Source organism: Pteropus medius, unplaced genomic scaffold (assembly GCF_902729225.1).
Source record: "Pteropus medius unplaced genomic scaffold, Ma_sr-lr_union100, whole genome shotgun sequence".
In the NCBI taxonomy this organism is placed as follows: Eukaryota; Metazoa; Chordata; class Mammalia; order Chiroptera; family Pteropodidae; genus Pteropus; species Pteropus medius.
Window position 1 is genome coordinate 1,517,504 of NW_024346692.1, and position 21,701 is coordinate 1,539,204.

The 21,701-nt window shown below is 42.1% G+C and overlaps 1 protein-coding gene across 1 annotated transcript in view; it reads right to left on the minus strand.

Annotated features, from left to right (window-relative positions):
- GRIN2B (glutamate ionotropic receptor NMDA type subunit 2B) overlaps window positions 1-21,701 on the minus strand; it is a 385,633-nt gene that overhangs the window by 30,754 nt on the left and 333,178 nt on the right. Inside the window, exons 5-9 of the mRNA XM_039876409.1 lie at window positions 18,858-19,060; window positions 17,911-18,082; window positions 17,534-17,687; window positions 13,295-13,420; window positions 10,417-10,646 (exon numbers count right to left, since the gene is read on the minus strand). Coding sequence (XP_039732343.1) covers window positions 10,417-10,646; window positions 13,295-13,420; window positions 17,534-17,687; window positions 17,911-18,082; window positions 18,858-19,060 — 885 coding nt within the window. The remainder of the gene's footprint in view (window positions 1-10,416; window positions 10,647-13,294; window positions 13,421-17,533; window positions 17,688-17,910; window positions 18,083-18,857; window positions 19,061-21,701) is intronic.

The window sequence follows — 21,701 nt, forward strand, 5'->3', positions numbered from 1 at the left end:
GAGTAGGGTACAATTCCCTCCTCCCTAATTCTTCCCTCTCCGTCTTCCTTTCTTTTCTCCTAAAGGGAAGGTTCCTGAGACTGCGATCTTATCCTTTCTAGCTGGATTAAGTAAGTTTAGTGGTTACGTCCTAGAGGAGAGAAAACATGGCCCACGACAACATTCCATGTCTCTTGGATCCATCCATTCAGTTGACACTCATTGACTAAGTGGCTCTTAAATGTGCAAGAGGCTGTGAGTACAGAAATGATGATAACAGAACCCTTGTTGGAGATTCTCCTAGGTCCCAGTGAACCAAAGTCTCCTCTAGGTTCCTGTGCACTTGCAGCTGGGTAGCAGGTGGCCTATGGGTCTATGTGGGTCCATAATCACCCCCTTGCGAATCCAAGAAGCTGGGCCAGAAAGGGTCCCCATGACAGGGGGCTTGCTTGGATTCTGCTGCACCAGGCCAGTGCCTCTAGAAGCATGCCCCTTCCTCTAGAAGCATGTCCACAGAAAGAAGACATAGCGCCATAGCAGTGCAAGACAGCAGGACAGCTGTGGGCTGTGGAGTCAGCTCTCCCTGGATCAAATCCTGACGCTCTCACTTCCTAGCTATATGACTTCAGTGAATTTGCTTAACCGTTACATGTCTGTCCTTATCTATAAAAGGACGTTAATAATCGCTATCTCAACAGGTGGGCATGAGCATTAAAAGTAGCAACAGATGTGAAGAGTCTAACAATAGGCGTGGCACATAGTATATGTCCATTAAATAGTTCAATAAATGTTCAATAATAAGGGAAGAGAAAACCAGACAGATCTGGCCCCAAGAACCCCAGTGGCAATGTGCTAGACAAGAAATAAAAACCAAGTGAAGTCAGCTCTTACAGATCCTGTATCTAGTTGCTCTCAGTCTCTCCCTGGGGTGGGCTGAAAGGCAGTAGGAGCTGGAGAAGGAGGAGCCTTGAGAGGCAAGAAAGCACGCATCTGGGTGGTGCTGTAGTGATCCTGCACTGATGTTCTCTAGGCATGGCTGGGGTTCAAAGCTGACTCCTTTCCTCGTCAGGCAAGTTCACGGGTTCCCCAGAGAGTCTCTCAGGGAGAACTTTGGTCTAACTCCCTCAGCATTGCTAGTCACTTACACCAGTCTCCATCGGGCGACACCTCTCCAGCAAATTTCTGATTTGGTTGCCTCATCCTAGGCAGGAACCTTTTGGGCAGAGTACCTTGAAAAACACCTCCCTCCACTCCGGGCCCAGACTGACTCTTTCATTTCCATGTGGCCTAATCTAGTTGTAAGAAATGCAGACCTATGCCACCTCTGGTCAGAGCCTGGCGCACCTACCAGGGACCTGTTCTAGCCAACACCTGTCAGCCTCGGTCCTCCCAGGTACGGGTCAAATGCCAGCCCCTTCTCCATTCTAGCTACAGAATGTGAACACCAAGCTCTCCAAATGGTCCCCTCAAAGCCCCTTCAGTAGGTTTTAGGGGAGTGGGAGTAAGGGGGCAATGCCACATCCCTCTAATACCTTCTCCCCAAAGTACCAGAAGGGGTCTCACAACTTTTTAAAAGACTTTTGGTTTTCTGGCTGCCTCCTGACAAGCCCTGCTCAGGTGGGAGCTTTTACTCTCTGCCTTTTTATTTCCAGATGTGTGGACAGAGGCCTATTTAGTTCGAAAGGGTTCTCCAAGTGACTTTGATATCAACACTCCACTCTACTCCCTTCTCAAGCAGCCACTCCATTCTGTGCCCCCATGAGAGAAAGAACGACTCATACAGACTAACTACATAATTTTTAAACTGAGACCTGAGACCCTGATATTCCTCCTCCTGAAAGTCTAAGCCGCCTGCGCAGGGAGGGAGCTTGCTTGCCCGCTTATTTCCTTCTCTCCACTTGAACAGCTCTTAGGATCATGTTGGCCTGGAGCTAATGCCCTTGACACTCTGAATTAAAGTCCCCTCTCTTCCCCCAAAAGAAGAAATGTCTGAGATGACAGCGTTTACAGACCGTGAGTGGTCTTTCAATAGCTCTAGGTGACCCATGCTAGAAAGGAAAACTTGACATCGAACTGTAAACTAAAGAGTTGGGCTTCCCAAGCCTTAGGCAGTCTCAGGCCCCCACTGGCTGTAGCATGTGCCCAGATATGCAGAAAACTTCCAAAAATACAACAGCCTGCACGCAGTCCACTGAGGCCCTTGTCCACTCTTGTCATCATTATAATAAGGAGCAGCATTGGAAGGGCTAAAAGGCAGAAACAACCACAACAGCCCAGAGCCAGCCCAGGCCTTAATTTTCACTGCGAATATCATTCGGACATCTCCAAAATCTGATTCACTTCAGGCCTGATGCTTTTGGCCACATATAAATTTTCATAGCTGCATTAATTTGTCTCAAAGGACTTGAATTTCATTGTCCAGAAGTGAAACACTAATTCTTAATCGATCCTCAACCCACAAGCCAAGATTTAGTGAGCAGGAAAAAGATTAGGCCCCTTAGACTAAACCACTTATTTCTAACTTTTGTTTTTAAGGAGAGGAAAGGATGTTGAAGAACTCTCTTTTATTATGTAGACAAACTTCAGAATGAAGAAAGTGCCTTCAACAGTCAGCTAAATGGAATACCTCTCTTCTTTTAGATCCAGAGTCTTCACTATAAGTAGATCTGAACTTCTGTGGGAGTCCCCAGAGCCACCTGCTATTCCCAATCTGGGAGAGATGGCCTGATGGGGAGAGGCCCCATGTGGAAGTCACACGGACATTCAATGATCCAACAAATTCAAACAAGTGCTCACTAACTTCTCCCACAACCAGAGCACCCGAAGCCCACGTGCAGCATGCTGTGCTGTATGCTTTGATTTTTATTAACTAAAGCTATTTGTTGCTTATTGCTGGCTTTCATTTGGGGCCCAGCTCAATTCAATTCAGGTGGGGAAATTGTGAATGCATACTCATTATATAGCTACATTTTAAAATATTTTATGGCTCCAGGAAGGCTTCTATCCCTTTAATATCTGGTATAGGAACATTTTTTTAGGAAGAGTTATACAGAGCAGATCTCTCCTAAAGATTAGGTTCTGATGTTTTTTTTCCTCCTTCCCTTCTTTCTTTCCTTTCTTTTCATTTTGTTTCATTTCACAAAAAGGTGGTTCCACTAATATTAGCAGAACGAGACAAAATTTTCTTCTTTTTCCAGGTAAGAAAGTCAACTTTCCTGAAATCCACTTTGTAACCACTCTGTAAAGCTTATGTTCTATGCACATGACAAACTTGTGTTCCTTACATAGCTTTGCAAGTACAAAGTTCTTACTACCCAGTTATGTTGTTATCTTTATGTAGTTTTGGAGGATGGAGATACACAGACATGCACACATACGTATGTTGAGTGTGCATTCCTGTGTAATATGTTCATCTACATGGAGAAGACACCTGTTTTGCCTTTGAAAAGAAAAATGTCACCTGTGCCTGATAATCAAAGTCCCTTCGGTTCTGTGATTTGAACAAAACAGCACAATCAAGAATGTGAGAGAGGTGCATTAATACTATTTCCCCCAGAAAAGAGTTGTGGAAATAATACATCTTACAAAAACATGTCCTCGATCGTCTTTGACAGTGACATTAATACTAAGAGGTCTAGGAGGTTGTGTGGGAAGTGTGCACAAAAATAACACACTATATACTATGAGAAACTATCATTAATCAGGCTCAAGGACAGAGCGAAAGAGAGCACACAATGGCACTTAGTTTTTTTATTGTCTCCCTAAAATTAACCAGCATGGAGAAGATTCTCTCTGCGTGTAAAACACGTCTCTCCAAATCTTCAGTATGACGCAGACCAGTTATTCCAAGCAAATGAAATTAGTGAGACTAGGGACTGGATGGAATCCTGCTACAAGAAACGCCATGTTGGAAGGACAGGGCTGGGTGGCTGATGGCAGAGACTGAGATAAGCAGGAGAAACACCAAGTCTAGATGCACTGAGCTCAGAGTGCAGGTTATAAAAGGCGTTAGTATTAGTTACTGTGGCTAGTTTCCTGTGGCTGCCACGACAAACCACCACAGACTTGGTGGCTTAAAACAATACAAATTTATCCTCACATAGTTCTGGAGGCCAGAAGTCCAAAATCAAGGTGTCAGCAGGGCTGTGTTCCCTCCAGAGGCTCTAGGGGAGAATCCATTCCTTGTCTCTTCCAGCTTCCCATGGCTCCAGGAATTCCTTGTAGCCATGACACTCCAATCCTGCTTCTGCCTTCTGGTGGCCTTCTCCTCTTCTGTGTCAAATCTTTCTCTGCCCTTCTAAGGACACTTGTCATTGGGGTCAGCATCAACCTGGATAATCCAGGATGATCTTACCTCGAGACCCTTAACTTAGTTACATCTGTAAAGATCTTCTTTCCAAAAAAGGTTTACATTCACGGGTTTCAGGGGTTAGGATGTAGATGCATTTTTTGGGTGCCACCATTCAACCCACTATCAGCCCCAACAGTATAGCAGAGCTGGGAGGCAAGGAATCCTGCGTAGGAAGTCATGGAATGTCAGAAAGCAAGAACAGGACAAAGTAAACTCCAGCGCTATAAAGGTACAAAAAAGAAGGAGAAAAGACTCTGGGGCCCGCTTGGGAGCACAGCAGTCAACACTGGAGCATCTGTACCCTGAGACTGGGAGAGGGACCACTGCTAAGCTCCCCAGATGCTGAGCTGAGGGTATGGATTTCCTGCCTCAGTCAAGATGGTCTTAGGAATTGGGGTTCAGGAGGGCCTATTGAAGAGACATAAGTAGTCCTATTGTCAAATAAAGCCAGAGAAGTAACGACAGCTGACCCTGACTGACAGACGTGTGACTGGCCAAGCCCCAGGGCCTTGTTCGATGGAGGCCACACTGGCAGAAATGAAGGAGCCTCAGTCCTTGGGGCAGTGGTCCACATACACCGTCATATCGGCTCTGCTAATTAAGAAACAAACAGGCAGATGTCCCTTCCCCTATCCGTGCATGTCCTGGACTCTATATTTTCCCAGGGTTTGGGGAGTTTTCTTCTCGTGTCACTTCCTCCAGACCTGCTCTTGGCCTCCTTACAAGACAACCAAATTGCCTCACAACTCCAGAGGACTCACACACGATAAGTCATACCTTTACTTTTTGCTCAGTTACCTAGAGGTTCTGCTCAGGTCCTCATTTCTAGCTCCCCAGCTAGTCAGGCCTGCTGCCTTCCCTGGTAAGCTATTTTTAGCCCAGTGTTCCATGGTCTGATCGAGACAGTCTGGGCCAGCACCAGGTTGTGACAGATCAGGCTTGAGGTCAGCTGTCTCCCACTGGCTTTCAGCCTAAAGTTAATAGGGCAAGGAAAACACATTTGTGCAGTGAAAAGCATGGCCCATTTCTTCATACATACTCAAATACCATACAAACGTTTCAGTGCGGTTGTGGTGTAAAATTGCTTATCATCAGGCTGGTTTTCTTCCAAAATGTGTTATTGACATTTGTTTGCATGTTGATTTCAAAGTTATTCTCTACCTATATCCCAAAAGGTGACTTTCAGACCTGATAAGATTTCTCAGAACCTCAGAATAATCATTACCTAGAAAAACCATGGGGTCCTCATTTAGTTGTGAGTAGGCTGTCCTAATTGTATCTCCAATGTTGTAGGCAAAGATGGCTGCCCACATTAAGCTGATAAGTACCTTTATGACATTTTGAAGTTAATAAAGTTCCTCTAATTCCTTCAAGAAAAGTACTGCAAAATATGATGCGGCTGTGTGTCACATTGGTGGTAGGAAAGTGTGAAGCGGTACACAGCCAGACCTGATGGCCAGATGGCAGCCTCAAGTCACCTTTGCCTCCGTGCAGGCTTTCTTCACCCCCCGACTCCATAATTGACCCCTCTCTCTCCTGCTGCCACCTCTCTCCTACCCTCCAACAGTGGCTTAAAGCACAGGGTCACCATAGGCTCTGGCTAAAATCAATTTGAGGGCCATTAGTCTGCCCAATCACTGGAAGTCATCATTATTCTTTGTTTAAAGTAATATCTCTGTAAGATTTATTAAATTAAGTGCAAATGTTACAATACTATCTAAATATTATAGACCTGTTAATCAGATAGCTACCTGTTAGTAGTGGAAAAGGATCTAACTTGTTAAACTTTGATGAGGTAGATGGGAAGGTGGAAAGAAAAGGGGATTAACTGGAAAGACGGGGTGGCACATTGTGTGTTCTGTTGTGTGTCGGCAGCCAGGAACACCAGAAGGGTAAACAATGTAACCTCTCCGAGCTTTAGTTTTCTCATCTACGAATGAAGATATTAATAGCATCATTACATAAGGTAATCTAGGTAATGTATTTGGCGTTATTCCTGGCTCGTGAGAGCTGAAAAAATGTTAAAAGATATTATTGCTGAACTTATGTTAACAATGACAACTTATTATTATTATCGGTAGTAGTAGCAGAAGTAGGAATAGTACTCTTAGCAGTGGCAGAGTACTGTGCCCTGAGAAGGGTTGTGTTAAGTGGAACTGATACAGAAAGTCATTAAAAGAGAGGGTAGGGAATTAAAGGAGAAAGTAGCGAGGGGAGGGGTATCAATACCAACCCTTAGCTACATCATAGCTTTGTCTGGGATTAGCTACAAGGGAGCCAACCTGGCAAAATGATTTTTGAGCCAGACATACATAGAATCAAACCTTGGCTCTGTCACTTAATAATGTGTGACTTTAGGGAAGCCACTAACCTTCCCAGAGTCTTAGTGTCTTTATTTGTAAAATGAGAATAATCAAACCTATATGAAGATTACACATATAACATATATGTAACATACTTAATGTACCCAGTGCCCAGCATTAATGTCCCATCACCTGGCCAAGCTCTTTCCCCTTCATACTGTGGTTGGCAGACTGCAAAAGAAGAAATCCATCTGGATAGGTGAGAAATATGAGAATTAGCATTGTGGGCTCTTTGTTAAGAGAAGAAAGATGTCACCAGATTCCTTACATTCTCCTTCTACTGAGGGAGCTGATGGAATGTACAGTAGGGTGGCTAACTGTTAGAACTTGCACCATATTTATTTATAGCAAGTAGTGGAAAAAGTCTGAATTCACTGATGTAACATGCTACTGAAAAATGGAAGTCACCCAGTAAAAAGGAGCCCCCAAATAGGTTTTCATGGAAATTTAACTGTGAACATTTTGATTTTGTACTTTAACATAAATGAGACATGAGAACATTTTTCTGCCATAAAACTGAAGATAATTTCTTAAAAATATATAAATTTAATGAGTACAAATATCTTCCCATTTTAACTAGAAGATATTTATCATTTGATCTGAGTTACAGATATATCATCCAAGATGATCAAAACAAGTTTAGGAAACTCTCCATTTTAAATGTTACTTTCTTTGAAGAAAATTTAATTACATTGAAAAAAGAATCTTCAAAATCACCTCATTTCTATTCAGGATATTATTGTTTTTATGACTTTATTCTTTTCTTTTTTTCTAAATTCACAGAATGCACTTCCTCTAATGCAAAGTCAGTCCCCAGACTTTGTTTTCTTTAGGTGTTGTGAAGTAAAAAATGAATAAGAATTTTGACATTTTAAGTGTACTTCCAAAAAATTCTCTTTCTGATTTATATTACTGTTCCTGACACTGATATGTAGTTATATGTCATTAGTTACTAAAACGTTTTCTATAATTATGTAAATTATGTTGACACTTTCTAGTAGGATGCTTACACTTTACTATTTTATCATTTGCAAAGTTCTGAAATGTCTGAGATAACCATTTCGAAGCATTTTCAAATTAAACAGCTGTGAAAGAATTCTGGCTCCCTTGTTGCTTTCTTTGCCTATAATGCTTAGTCTACTGCTCTGTGCGAGAGGCTCTTAAGTCAATATATCCTCCCTCCCTCTCTTCCCATAGGCATTTTTTATGATAACCAAGTTATGACCACTGACCTTCTGGTACTTATGGACAGACAGAAGGAGATGCGGTCAGGTACAGATCTACAGATTACTACATTATAATGTGGAAGACAAGTGTCCATGGAGCAGCCCACTAATAAGGTGTGAATGACTGCCATGGTGGAGGAGAGAATGATTAACTGCCCAGATGGGCCAAGAAAAGCTCCACAGATAAAGTGATTTCCAATCTGGGCCTTGAAGTTTCAGTAGGAATTTGGTGAGGGAAGAAGCAAGGAGAAAAACATCTGAGGCAGACGCATGGATAGAGGTATGGCTGGGGAGGATAAGGAGTCGAGGATGCCTAGAACACAGGATGCAAGAACATGAGCATTGGCTGATGAGACTGAACAGCTGGAGCACACTGGGAATCCTTCGTAAAAGCTCTGAAAGCCACATATGAAGAAGATAATCTTTTTTTCCCTAAAAGCAATAAAGACACTGAAGTACTTTAAGCAAAGAACTGATGGGATCCAACTTTTCAGATCATAACCAACATGGTGTGGAGGACGAATAGGTAAACAGTCGTTGTTGTTTAAGCAGCCTAGAACGATATGTTCTTTTAAAACCACAGAAGGGAAAATAATTTCCCTCCATCTCAATTACGCTTAGTTAAAACAAAAGATCATTCAGTTGTTGCTGGGTGGCTCATGACGGTCTGAGAAAGATAAATACAGTGTCCTAAGCAATTCTCAGGGACATATGAAGAAAATATGATAAATATGATGGATCCTCTGCTTTACAGCCCAGAGCCCCAAGAAGGGCTGTGGCCCGTCACACCTCTGCCATGTTATTTATCACACGGCAACATGGGCCGGCCATAGTCTATGATGTGACATGACCCTCTGCCATATACTGATGTGAGGACATGGTCTGGCTCAGCTCTGGAAAATCCACACGTGGAGACATGATCTATCATGTTTCTGCCACATTCATGTTTTAAGATGGGTGTGGTCCACCTCTGCTATGCCACATCCAAGTATGGAGGCCCAAGGAAGTAGTTCATAGCCTCACTGCCAAAGTTACGGAAATAGGCACAAAAGGCTGTGGTTATAATGGGGGTGAAGGGAGATATTCAACTCAAATTTTCTAAGAGGATCATAATGATGAAGAAAGGATGTGGACAAAGGCGCAATGACAGAAAGGTTTAAAAATGAATTAAGTAATGAATGAATATATGAATAAATACTCATATGAATGAATATATGAGTTAGAAGAGAGAAGTAAAGAAAAATCTTAAAACAGAAAGAAATACAAGAGAGGGAATATTTTTAAAATAAAGAAGAAAACTAAAGTGAAAAAGAAGACATCAGAGAAAGAGATTATGTGAACAGGTGAACATAGTGAATTTCATATATATATTTTTTTCATTCCCTTGAGAACCTTATCTTCCTCACATGCTTTAGACTGTTTTGGGTGAGTAGCGATGAGTAGATGGAGAAATCAGAACTGAGCCTCCAAAGAGAATATCTCCTCCTTTTCAAATTCTTCTCAAACCATTTACTGAGTGTTTAAAGTTTTATCTTGAGAAAACCTAACCCACGTGCTATATCATTCACTATTGACCATTCTGGTCTAAAGACACACCCATCTATATTTCATTTCATAGCATCATCATCGGGGAAGGGGTGGGAAATCACACTTTCTAAATCTTAAGGGAACAGAAGAGGAAATTTGTTGTGAGTCTCCAGAATTATTCTGGGAGTAGCCATGAGCTTTACTGGAGGCTCCACGAAGGTAGCTCCTATCACTAGTCTTGGACCGTCTGGTTGTCAGGGTCTCAGGAGACAGAGCTCCATGGAAGCCGTGATGCTTCCAGCAGATCCAGAGAGTCAGACGCATTTAGCATGCGTTTGCACAACCTCACTCAGAAAAGATGGAAACCAGCAGACACTTTCCTTCTTCTCTTAACTGCACAGGCCAGCGAGGAGGCCTGCAATTGGTACGGGGCCAGCCCATTCATCAGCACCACATAGGACAATCACCCAGTTAAACAGCAGTCACTTCTCTCAGGACACAAGGGGAGTAACCCTCTGCTCAGCCCTGGGAACACACGAGTGTGTAGAAGCACAAAGGGAGAGCCCACAACCAAACACCACTGGGAGGAAAATGAAGGCCGTAACAGGCCAGTGCCCTCGGTGTGGGTACATGGGGCGGCCCACTAATAACACGCCGAACCGCAGCCCTGTGTGGACAGACCGCCCAAGCGTATCCGACAAGAGGTACCACGTATTCAGAAAGCTGCTAACATACCAAGCCCTTTATTAGCAGCCCAGGGTGTGCTTGTGACAACCTTTTGCAAATCAGGAGGCGAATGTGAAGTGATATTATTTCAGTAGGGAAACTGATTACTGCTCCCAATTTAAGGAAACATAAGAAAGAACAGTGGATTCTAAAGATTTAGAAAATTAACAGGTACGTGAGAACTTTGAATACGGCTCAGAATGGGACTGAGGGAAAGATCAAAGGTTTCAAATGGTTCTCTTACCTTTTTGTCACTCAGGCCGGAAACCTGGTCCACATATTCCTCTTGGATCATGAAGGCAGCTAAGTTGGCAGTGTAGCTGGCCAGAAAGATGACAGCAAAGAAGGCCCACACCGACACCATGATCTTGGAGGTGGTCCCCTTTGGGTTCTGCACGGGTACGGAGTTGTTAAACACTAGACCCCAGAGCAACCAAATAGCTTTGCCGATGGTGAAGGACGGGCCGCCTGGCTCTGGCATAATGAAAAGACGAGGACAGAAAGTTCAGACAGAGTCACTGGTTCTATTTAAACGTACAAGTACACAGAGCTGCTAATTTCCTGCTCAAAGCAGGAAACTCTCTAACTAAGACCCAGCCCTTTTACAGATAGCTTTTTAAGCTGAAAACTTATATCTCTCTTCCCCTGAGACCCCCCAGGAAGACATAAGAGAGTTTACTTAGGAGAAAAACCAGAAGCCTGGAGGTGTGTGTGGGATCTTGCTCCAACTATGGTCATGACTCAGCCAAGGCAGTGGGGAAGGGGAGAGCTTTCTACCCCTATGTGTACAGAAGCCTCAAGATCACATCAAATCTGAATAGCAAAGGCAATTATCCCATTATTGTCACACATGTGTCCTTATTTCTGTTGTTCCTAAAATTTATATTTGTATCTACCAAGAAAGCACTTCATCTTCAAAAAAGGTCAGCAAGAATTGTGTGAAATCGTTTTCTACTATCGTCATAGACCTCCAATTTTATTCACACTGATGCCGGATGGCTTTCAATGCACTTTATCCCAATTTTTCTATAGCTTCCAGCACTTAACACTAAATGTTTCAAAGACAACTCTGACCCCACTTCAATGCCAGCTCTTCCTAAATGGTCTCCTACGGTAGCAGCTTCTGTGTAAAAGAATAACAGGAAGCCCAGAGAGGAAGTCATAGACCCCTGGCTTTGCCACGTGTATCTGTGTGCAGTGAGGCAGGCTGTCTTTGACCTTCCTCCTCCCAACCTTCGCACAGATAGTGCCAAGACTTCTGCCGATAAACGTCTTGTTACCTTACTGCTTTTTCTGCTTAGCAACGGTGAAATCTTGCCTGACGTCTTGGTCTGCATGTAGCCCCTCCACTGAAGAAATGAACATCTGCCCTCACAGTTTTACAACACATTAACACAGGTCTTATGATACTATCTGTGATCCTGATAGCATCTGCTCAGCCAACTAAATCATTGGTGACTATACATGTTGAGCCTAAATATCTAACTGTGCACACACATCTGTGCATGCGGACCTTATTTCATGGAACAGATGTGTAACTAAAAAGATGTTTACAAATCAAAGTTTTATACATTATAAAGTGCCTCAAGGAGATCTGATGTTTAAAGTGGTCCCACGTTGAATTCCTTTGTGAATACAAGCATCATTTGGTAAGTGAATAATTATAAGCCCTTGCTCTGAATTTTGAGTCTGAATTTTTACATCCTCGATTTCCTTCAAGTGTAGGGAAGAGTGCACACTAACTTTAGCTCTTGACATGGTCAACACAGATATATACTCGTGTGCTTCTCAGATGTTTCACTTGTTACGAATGCCCATCCAGATGGGGGGGGTAGGTCATGGCTTTGGATGACCCTTTGGCACAGGCAGAAAACCCCTGACTACAGCATCCTCTGGAGACATCCAAATGTCCACCCATCATGCACACATCAAATAAGAAGGTAGGTCTGCGCCTGGAAATACTTCAGTACAGTGGTGCTTCACAGCCTGGACTGTGACATCAGCAGTTGTATGAGGGCAGCGTTTACAAAATGCTGCTGCCTGGCACCCCGGAGAGTCTTAGTGACTTGATGTGGGGTGGAGTGGGTATTCTAATACACATCCGAGGTGGAAAACCACTATTCTGAAACATGCGATGGTCTAAGCCCCATTCTGGACCTGTTAGAAAATGAGGTCCATGCACCTTTGATTTTTAAATGCTCCAAAGATAATTCTTATGTGTAGCTGGGGTTAAGAATCTTTCCTCTTGGAGGCATAATTCCAGGATAAAGCTCACATTCTGAATGGGAGAAGATTCAGAAAAGGTGTAATATTTTCTAATCCTGGGGTTCTCAGGAAGTTTTAAAAGAGCTATGTATAAGGATCCCATAACCCCCTTCAGAAATCTAAAAACTTTTTGTGAAGTCTCATAAATGCCTCTCTCTCCTCTCTCCTCTCCTCTCCTCCCCACTCTTCCTCTCTCTCTCTGTTTCTCTCTGTGTCTCTCTCTTTCTCTCTCACACACACACACACACACACATCTCTGGACCTACCTAGTCAGGAAACTGGATGCCCCCAATAGTAGCTGTGGGTGAGAATTGTTAACCTCCTGGCCATTATATTTCAATACCTAACTCCTATACTCCCTGGCTGAGGGATTGGAGCAGGACACATGCTTTGGAGTTGTTGTACCTCAGTGGTGACCCTTTGGCTGTAGAGAATTCTTTCAGCCACAATCACCCTGCTATACCCTAGGGCAGCCTATTTTTCCTTATTATTAACATATGGGCATTGTCTGCCTTGTTAGTCCATCTGACCAGATGGATGGCTCATAGCCTAAGGCTATCGAAATAGTTTCCTTTGACATGGTTATCCTACATGTATCTACTGCCAGCTTTCTCATTTTCCTAGGGGTAGAACTGGGTTTGAGGTCAGGCTTGAGCCAGGGAGGGGACATATAGATTCCAGCTAACATCTTAAATGGGATATTCCAACAAGTCACCAAGTTTGTGACATAGAAAGCTGAGAGTTCATTTGCAAAAATGAATAAACTAATGAAGAGGCAGACAGCAAATGAGAAGTACAGAGATGCAAAACTGACGATTAGAAAAATGCAGAAATGCAATGAGCGTGGCTGGCTTTACCTCTGCCATCAGCGAGGCACCTGTTGTAACCCACAGGGCTGAAGTACTCAAAGACAAAGACGGCCACGGCTGAGACGATGAGCAGCATCACAAACATCATAACCCAGACGTCAGCACTGAAGGGCTCTGGGGAAGGAAGAAAAAAAAAATCAATGCCCAGGGTTAAAACGGAGAACAAACAGATTCTGATTAATTCACAAATTCATTCATGCAACTTGTATTTTTTTGGAAACAAACTATAAGTGCATACGTTCCTTTAGCTAGCCACGGCCTGGGTTGGGGAGGAGTGAGAAGCTGTGCCCGAGCATCTCCGTTCCCCTGATGGACGTGTCAAGGTTTATTTTCCATCAAACACATGAGAAGAACAGCCTCTTGACTGCGAACTTTTGAGATTGTAGATAGTTTCTGCCATTGGACCAGTATCTGGGTCTTTTGGTAAATGGTGTAACTGGAAGAAGTACTAGCGATGGAGTAAATGAATCATACTGGACTGGCTCTTGGTTTATGTTCTCATTTATATGGCCACACCACACTGTGGAGACCTGGAAAAGCTTTCACCAATGCTTCTGAGCCTTGTAGCCAAATTCATTCTCAACAGATTTAGTAACTATTTCAAGCTTGAATTAGTTCAGTAATAATTACATACAATGAATAACTCCTTTGCTTCTTCCCCTCGCTTCTCTTAAAATTTTCAGCCTCAGTTTACTTTTTCGACCTATTTTGATGTATATATATTAGTCATCATTAGGGATGAGAATATAAGTCAATGTTAAAAAAAATCCATCCACATTGAATATCAGTATCTACAACAGCGGAATTTAGCAGATGACAAGGGAACATGTTTCAGCTGTAATTAACCAAAAAACTATAAGCTAGTTCCTATCACTATGTGGCACGGTTGATGGGACAAGACCAGGAAGGAGAGCAAGAATGTTCTACACAGGCTTTCTTTAATTTATTTAATCATTTTTACTGAATCCCTTCCAGCTTATCTAAATCTCTCTGGCTTAGATATGTCCAGAAATTGAACACTGTATCCTGGAAGCCATCTCTCTGAAGGTCTATAAAAAGGGACAACAGCTATTCTGTCCCATGATACAATGCTCCCTCAATTGTACCTCAAAATAGTTCTGGCCTTTTTAGCTGTCACATCACACTGTAAACTCATAACTAAATGAATTAATATGCTGATTTCTCCACTGTCCAAATCATTAATAGAGATGAAGCTGAAAAAGGGGAAAAATGGTTGAAAATTAGAAAATATATTCTTACTTGAAACCCACTTACTCTTGAACTCCTAAGGGAATTATAAAAGCCTGGTCACTTTATCAATTTCAAAAGGACTTTGACAAGGTGCATACCAACTCTGAGATGCAAAACCTTTCAATGGCAGCCAGAGAAGTTAGAGTAGAAGATACAACTCAAAGCCTCTATACAGTGGTGGAGAGAACACCTCTCTCATTGGCTCTAACTGATTGCAATCGCTTTTGTTTAAGAGTAGGGAATAACTGAGTAAAAGTATTTTCTCTATGCTTTCTCCCCAGCCCCCTTCATTAAGTCCAGGGAAACTTCCTATATACAACATATAAAAAACATTTGTATTAGTCTTTATAATGTAGAAAGTACTTTCCCCACATATTTTACATAATCCTTGTAATAGTCTTTCCATGATGGGCTTGCCATATCTATTTTACAGAGCAGTAAACTAAGACTCAGTACTTGACCTCAGTACTAGAGGTCAAGGTTCTTTCTAAGTTCATACTTTCTAAGAAAGTGGCAAGGCCTGGTTATGAACTGAGGTCCATTGAGGGCAAAAATCTGTGCCTTCCCATTGTATCATATCAAGTCTTAGTCTCTGACCACCATGGTGGTTCTGATTTGGGAGCTGGGTTCTTTTTTTTTTTTTTTTAAGTTTATTGGGGTAACATTGGTTAATACAATTATATAATTTTCAGGTGTACATTATAATTTGATATCTATATATTCTATTGTGTGATTACCACCAAAAGTCCAATTTCCTTCAGTTACTGTATATTTGATCCCCTTTACCCACTTCACCCTCCCCCTACTCCCCTACATTTGACTCCTTATCCCTGTCTACCTCTCCCCTCCTCCCTTTCCCCCTACCCTCTGGTAACCACTAGTCCATGTCCCTGAGTCTCTGTTTGTCCTCTTCATTTGTTGCTTTTAGGTTTATATCCCATATATAAGTGATATCATGTGATTTTCTACTTTTTCAGTCTGGCTTATTTTGCTTAGCATGATTATCTTAAGATCCATCCACGTTGTTGCAAATGGCAATATTTCATCTCTTCTTACGACTGAGTAATACTCCATTGTATATTTGTGCCACAGTTTCTTTAGCCATCTATCTATCGTAGGATACTTCAGTTGCTTTCATGTCCTGGCCACTGTGAATAATGCTGCTATGAACACCGGTGTGCAAATATCTTTTTGGATATGGGTTTTCAAGTCTTTGGGGGTAAATACCCAGTAGTGGGATTGCTGGATCATATGGTAGATCAATTCTTAGTTTTTTGAGGAACCTCCATACTGTTTTCCATAGTGGCTGTACCAATTTGCAGTCCCACTAGCAGTGTATGAGGGTTCCTTTTTGGGAGCTGGGTTCTGAAATGCCCCAAGTATACTAGAACACAGATTCTGCAGGCAGCCCCATCTGGGCTGTAATCCTGGATCTGCCCATTACTAGCTGAGAGACTCTTGGAAAAATTGCTTAACCTAAGATTCAGTTCCCGTGCCATAAAATGGGTATAATAATAGCATCAATGAGATAATATAATCAAAGTTCGTGCAATAATGCCTAGCACATCATATAGCAGGTGTTCAACAAATGTTGGCTTTTCTTACCTCTGTAATGAACTAATTGCTCCTCCTCTCCACACACACACACACACACACACACACACACACACACACACACACACACACACACACACACACACACACACTCCTGTCTGGCATTTCTATGTCATTTAGGGCTATACCAATGTATTATTGGCTCTTTCAGTTTAGAAGTTAAGGTTAGTGCAATGCTGACAGGGTTAAGATTAGAATGTAGTTATATCTTAATGTTCCAATTATCCTTATAAACGAAAAAGCACATACAGTATATAAAGCTGCTTTGAGGATTAATGCATATCCTGTGCACTATCTAATAACATTTAATATACAATTGGCAGGGCCAGAATTTGCTTCACTGTGAGTCATAAAGTTGGCTGAGAAACTTGAGTAATTTATAAAAAAGTTCTATGAAACCAATAACACCATTTTGTAGTATGTTAATTAAATAATGCCTCCCCCCACCCCCCACCGACTGATAGAGCTCAAAGAAATGTTAGTCACTGTCTATTCCAATATCTTCATGAAAAAAAAAAAAAAAGTTGATGTCCTTTAGAGAGACCGTGACTCGCCCAAGGGCTTACAGCTCGTTATGTCCAAAGCAGATTTCCTGTCTCCTAGCTCGGTGTTCTATTTTCAAGGTGACATTTTATTTTCTAACTCCTTGCTCTCACAGCCCCTGCAAAAAATATGGGGTATGAGCTCACAAAAGACCTCATCTAATTGAAATCTTGGCCTTATCTCACCCAGTCTTAGATCATATCTAAGGCTTTTGACATTTTGACACATAAGTGATACTGGAGAGTGGAGAAGTACTATATGGTTTGGGGAAGGATGGAGCTGGGTGGGAGAAAGAATCAGATCAGCTTTATCTGGCAAAGCCTCAGAAAATTCATGTGAAAACAGAAAAACTTTTTTGGTAGTACTGAGCTCAATTCTTGAAGAAGTTTAAAATAATAGGTTTCTCAATGATATCCACAATTATAAATTATTAAGCAGGAAGCAGCTTTTCAAAGAACAGCTAGTTGAAATGCCTTCTTCTATGGATGAGAAAACTGAGTCCCAGGATAAAGCAAATTGGCTCAAGTCTAATGATGAGTAAGTGGCAGGGATAGGACTAAAGTAGGACTCCTGATTACCAGTCCAGTACTGTTTTCTTATTAAGTATCATGCCTTCTTATTTTGGGGGGATGTTCTTCTATTTTCATGTTGGACAATAATCAGTTGTGAGGTCCCCCAAATGAAATCCCTGGCTGAGCTAAGCTCCTAGCAAACCGCCTCCTGGCTGAAAGAGCCTGGCCATGTGCTCCTTCACTGCTCCTCATTTTATCTACCTGTCCTTAGGTCCATTTCCTTCACACCTGCAAGCACATCACTTACCTAAGAAGGCAGAAGGTGAGACGGTCCCATTGCTGCGTGACACCATGACACTGATGCCAGTCTCTATGAAGGGCACAGAGAAGTCGACCACCTCGGATCGCTCCTCGTTGATGGTAAGTGACCCCACTGCCATGTAGGCCCTCTTCATGACCACCTGGCCAGAAAGAAGCGATGCTACAATTAGAACATTCAGGAAGGTGAGGGGCCTCCAAAAGGAACACACTCACAGCCCTACAATGGTTTTCTTTGCCTAGTGGGGACAGTACATTCTATCTATTACTTTATATTTCTAAAATTTATAAAACGAATGTTTTTTATACCAAATGAAAAACAAAATAAATGAAAAGTGGAAATGGTCCTTGATTCCTGACACTCACCTCTCCAATCATACCATTCCAGGTTCCATTGATTTTCTTTCCATGTTTGCCATTGGTAACCAGGTAAAGATCATAGGTGAACTTCACAGACTTAGAAATTTTCTTAAGGATGTCAATACAGAACCCCTTGCAGCATTTTTTGATATAACCTGGCTCCTCATCTGTTTTATTCCTAACCAGTTAAAGAAACAAAAAACAAAAGCAAGGCTTTATATAAGAAGCAAAATATTACCCTTTGCTTTCAAAACTCTAACTGCATTCACGGGTCAGCACAATTTATATCAGACCTAGGTAAGGGAATAAATCAGACCACAGAACTGCAATTCTCTCATTAGCTCATCACAGTAGACCAGGTTTTCTCATAATTTGTAATGCTCCTTTGAAGTATAATATACATCAGAAAAGTGCACACATACCTTAAGGGTTCAGTTGGGTAAATTTTCATATACTGAAATCACCCATTTAACCAGCACCTACATTCAGATACAGAAAAGCTACCAGCACCTTAGAGGCCTTTTGTTCTCCCTTTTGGGCACTTCCTGCTCTCATCAAAGAGAACCATTATCCCGACTTCTAACAGCACAGATTAATTTTATCTATTTCTAAAATGTTTCTAAATCTCAAAATTTCAGAACATGCTGGCCCAAGAAAAATATATTTCAACACCAGTGTGAACTTAAATCTCCATAAACATGAGGTCCCGGTCATTGAGACCACGCAAGACCAAGGAAACGTTGGCATAATTAGAAATTATCCCAGATCATGAAGTGAACAGAACCAAACAACAGTCCACAAGGCTGCCAGTAATTCTATTGCTCAATAGTAATGGAAAATGACATGGTGCCCAATTCATCCTATGCCCCAGGTCCCAGGCCAGCCAGGTGCCAACAGCTGGGTCAAATCTGACTATTCCATGCGACCCGAAGCCACTGGGGAAGGTGTCATACTCAGTGACTATGCGTTTTTGGCACGGGACTGTATTCCTCATGCAGGTTCCACTCAGAGGGTCCACACTTTCCACAATGACAAACGGGGCCTCTTCCAGCGTTACAATGCTCAGGTGGTCATCCTCTTGTTCTTCTGTCTCAGGACACATTCGGGGCCACACGTAGTACTTCATCTGCAGGGACTTGTCTTTCCACTTCCCCACCTGCACAAGGATAAACAAAAGACTCAGAAAACACTTTCGGAGACAAAGTAGCCTCTCCTAGCATCACGGAGGAAGCTGTTAACCAAAGGCCAACAGATGCGGGCACATACTAGAGAGAAGAATCCTTTTTAAACCACATGCTCCAAATGAGAGTATTGTGTCCAAATCTAAGAAAGGTAATCCATTTACTCATCCACTTACAAAACATTAAAAGAGGACCTACTATGTGCTGAGTACCCTGCTAAGCCCTGTGGCCCAAAGAAGCATCATTCTGCCTTTCGTCGAGCTCACACTGAGTGAAGGAGTCAGAAAGGTAAACAAATGTTTACAGTGCTGTGTGGTAAGTGCTAAAATTGAAGCCTGTACCAAGTGCTGGGAGGATGCCAGTTTCCTGCTTTGTGTGGCTGTTGTTTTTTTCTACTTAACTGTAACAAGGAGCATGATAGTGAGAGCAGCAAATAGCTTTGGAAAGGTCAACAGAATGACTGAAGCAAATGAGCCAAAAGGATGTGTTTTAGCTTGTAACAGAGGTCCAGTGGGAAGCCATGTGGAGAACTGGGTAGATCTGAATTGGAATAAAATGACAAGTCAGGATTAAAGAATATCGGACACAGCTTGGCTGGGGAAGGGAGTGTGCTTGGGCTGGTGATGAACGCCACAAGTCAATGCAGATATGCACCTGCTGAGCTGGGTGGAGCCCCAGGATGAATCATATAGGTCTCTCTGTGAGTTGCCAAGTATGGCCACACAGGCTGTGTGCCCCAAAGTTACATCTACTGCAATATGAAAGGCAGGTGTCCGGAATCACGCATGTGGCAGTCCCGCTGCCACTCATTCCACTCATTAGGAGAAATGTGTGGGCTCCATTATCTTTTAGAAGAGCCATTCATTCCTGTTTTTATCATAGAATCCGCATGACCTTGTTGGTGGGTTCTTGTTCTCATCCTGTCATTGAGTTTATTGAAGAGGGGAAACCTTTTGATTTTCTATAACCAAACATCTTCAATTATCACAAGGAATTATGGATTGCAAGCTCTTAAATTTTTCTAGTCTATAATTTCCTCCATGCAGCAATGCAAATTAGGTGCACAGGTAAGGCACTAGGACTGCAAAACTACTTAATGTATTAACTACATAAATCAATAAGAAGCAAAAAAAGGGCAGTACTTAATATATTTTCAAGCAGGCTCAGATTAATAGGCTTAGATTTCCATATTCACACAAAATCAAAACTCCCTCCTTTGTTTCTGCTTTTGTCTACACTTAGCTTCTACCTAAGTGTATGTCCTTCCAACCTGTCTAGTATGTGCTGCCTACTTCTATGTCCCATTAGGCCTGCACAGCCATCGCCCTTGTTTTCTTGTGCCACTATAAGCCAGGCAGTGGCTTGGTGTCCTGGGCTACCTTGCCTGGAATTAACTCTGATGCTAGCTCGTTTTCTTCCAACTGTGTAAACCATATTTCACTTCTGTGTTCAGAATTACACACTGACCCGAACACTTGCTTTCCTTTTCATGTATAGTCTCCTCCGTACTGTTGGTCTTCATTTTGGTACAAGTCTGTTTCTCCTCATATTGCTAAGACAACTTATTTCTAAAGCAGAAATGTTCACATATCTTCCTAGCCACGTGGAAATATGAATGTGAGGCTTGGGGAAGAGGCGACTCTGCCCTGAGGGTACACAATATTGGGTCACCTTCATCTCCAAGCAGTCTTATCAGTGGCCAGACTGATAGTATTTTCTGTGTGTTCAGTAATGTGAAAAGGGTTGGAATTCCTAAAGCACCTATTTTTTCCCCCCATTACTATTATTTCCTCCCAATGGTCCCTTTGGATATTTTCCTTTTAAATCCAAATTTATTCTCTTTCATCATTATTGCTAGTAGCCTAGCCCCGGTAGTCCAGTAGCCCATTCTGAGATTATTGCAGGCAACTTCAAACCTCACTTAAGGTTCCTCCTACGGTTTATTGTGGACACTGCTGCCAGGTGGCTCTTCCTAAAACATCACTTCATCGTATGATATCTATTCAAAAATTTCAACAACCTCCCACCACCCTCAGGATCATGTCCAAACTTCTCACCTAGACGCTCAAGGTCTGTGCATTGACCCTAATCTACCTCGATACAATAAGTTCACTATTTTGAAACATGAATCTTTTGTTCAAGTCAGAAAAGGAAGTCGTTGGTATTGGGAGCTAACACAGGTTTATCAGTAACAGGTTTCAACAAGTTGGCTGCATTTTCTTTTCTGTTAGACTTCCTATCCCTATGAAACAAAAATGCTGCAGACATAGCATTTTGGCAAAGTTTTTCATGACACCCTGTGGACAAAATGGAATATAATATAGATTATTGTATACTTTGATAGATTTGAAAGGAGTTTAAGATCTGTATCCAAAATGAAAAAACAAGATTTTTAAAAATGAATCCATGCCAACATTGAAAGAGGTCTCTAGTGACACGTCAGGGAACTCTGTATAGTGTTTCAGAAAACAAAACAGAAGTCATGCTTACAAAACTGCAGATACGGGGCTAGACAGGATAGAGGATACACTGCATTGCAGAATCAAGGTTGGAAGCAATACGAATTAATTGGCGTAATAGATTGAACCAAATGGAATGAAATTTAACAGTATTTAT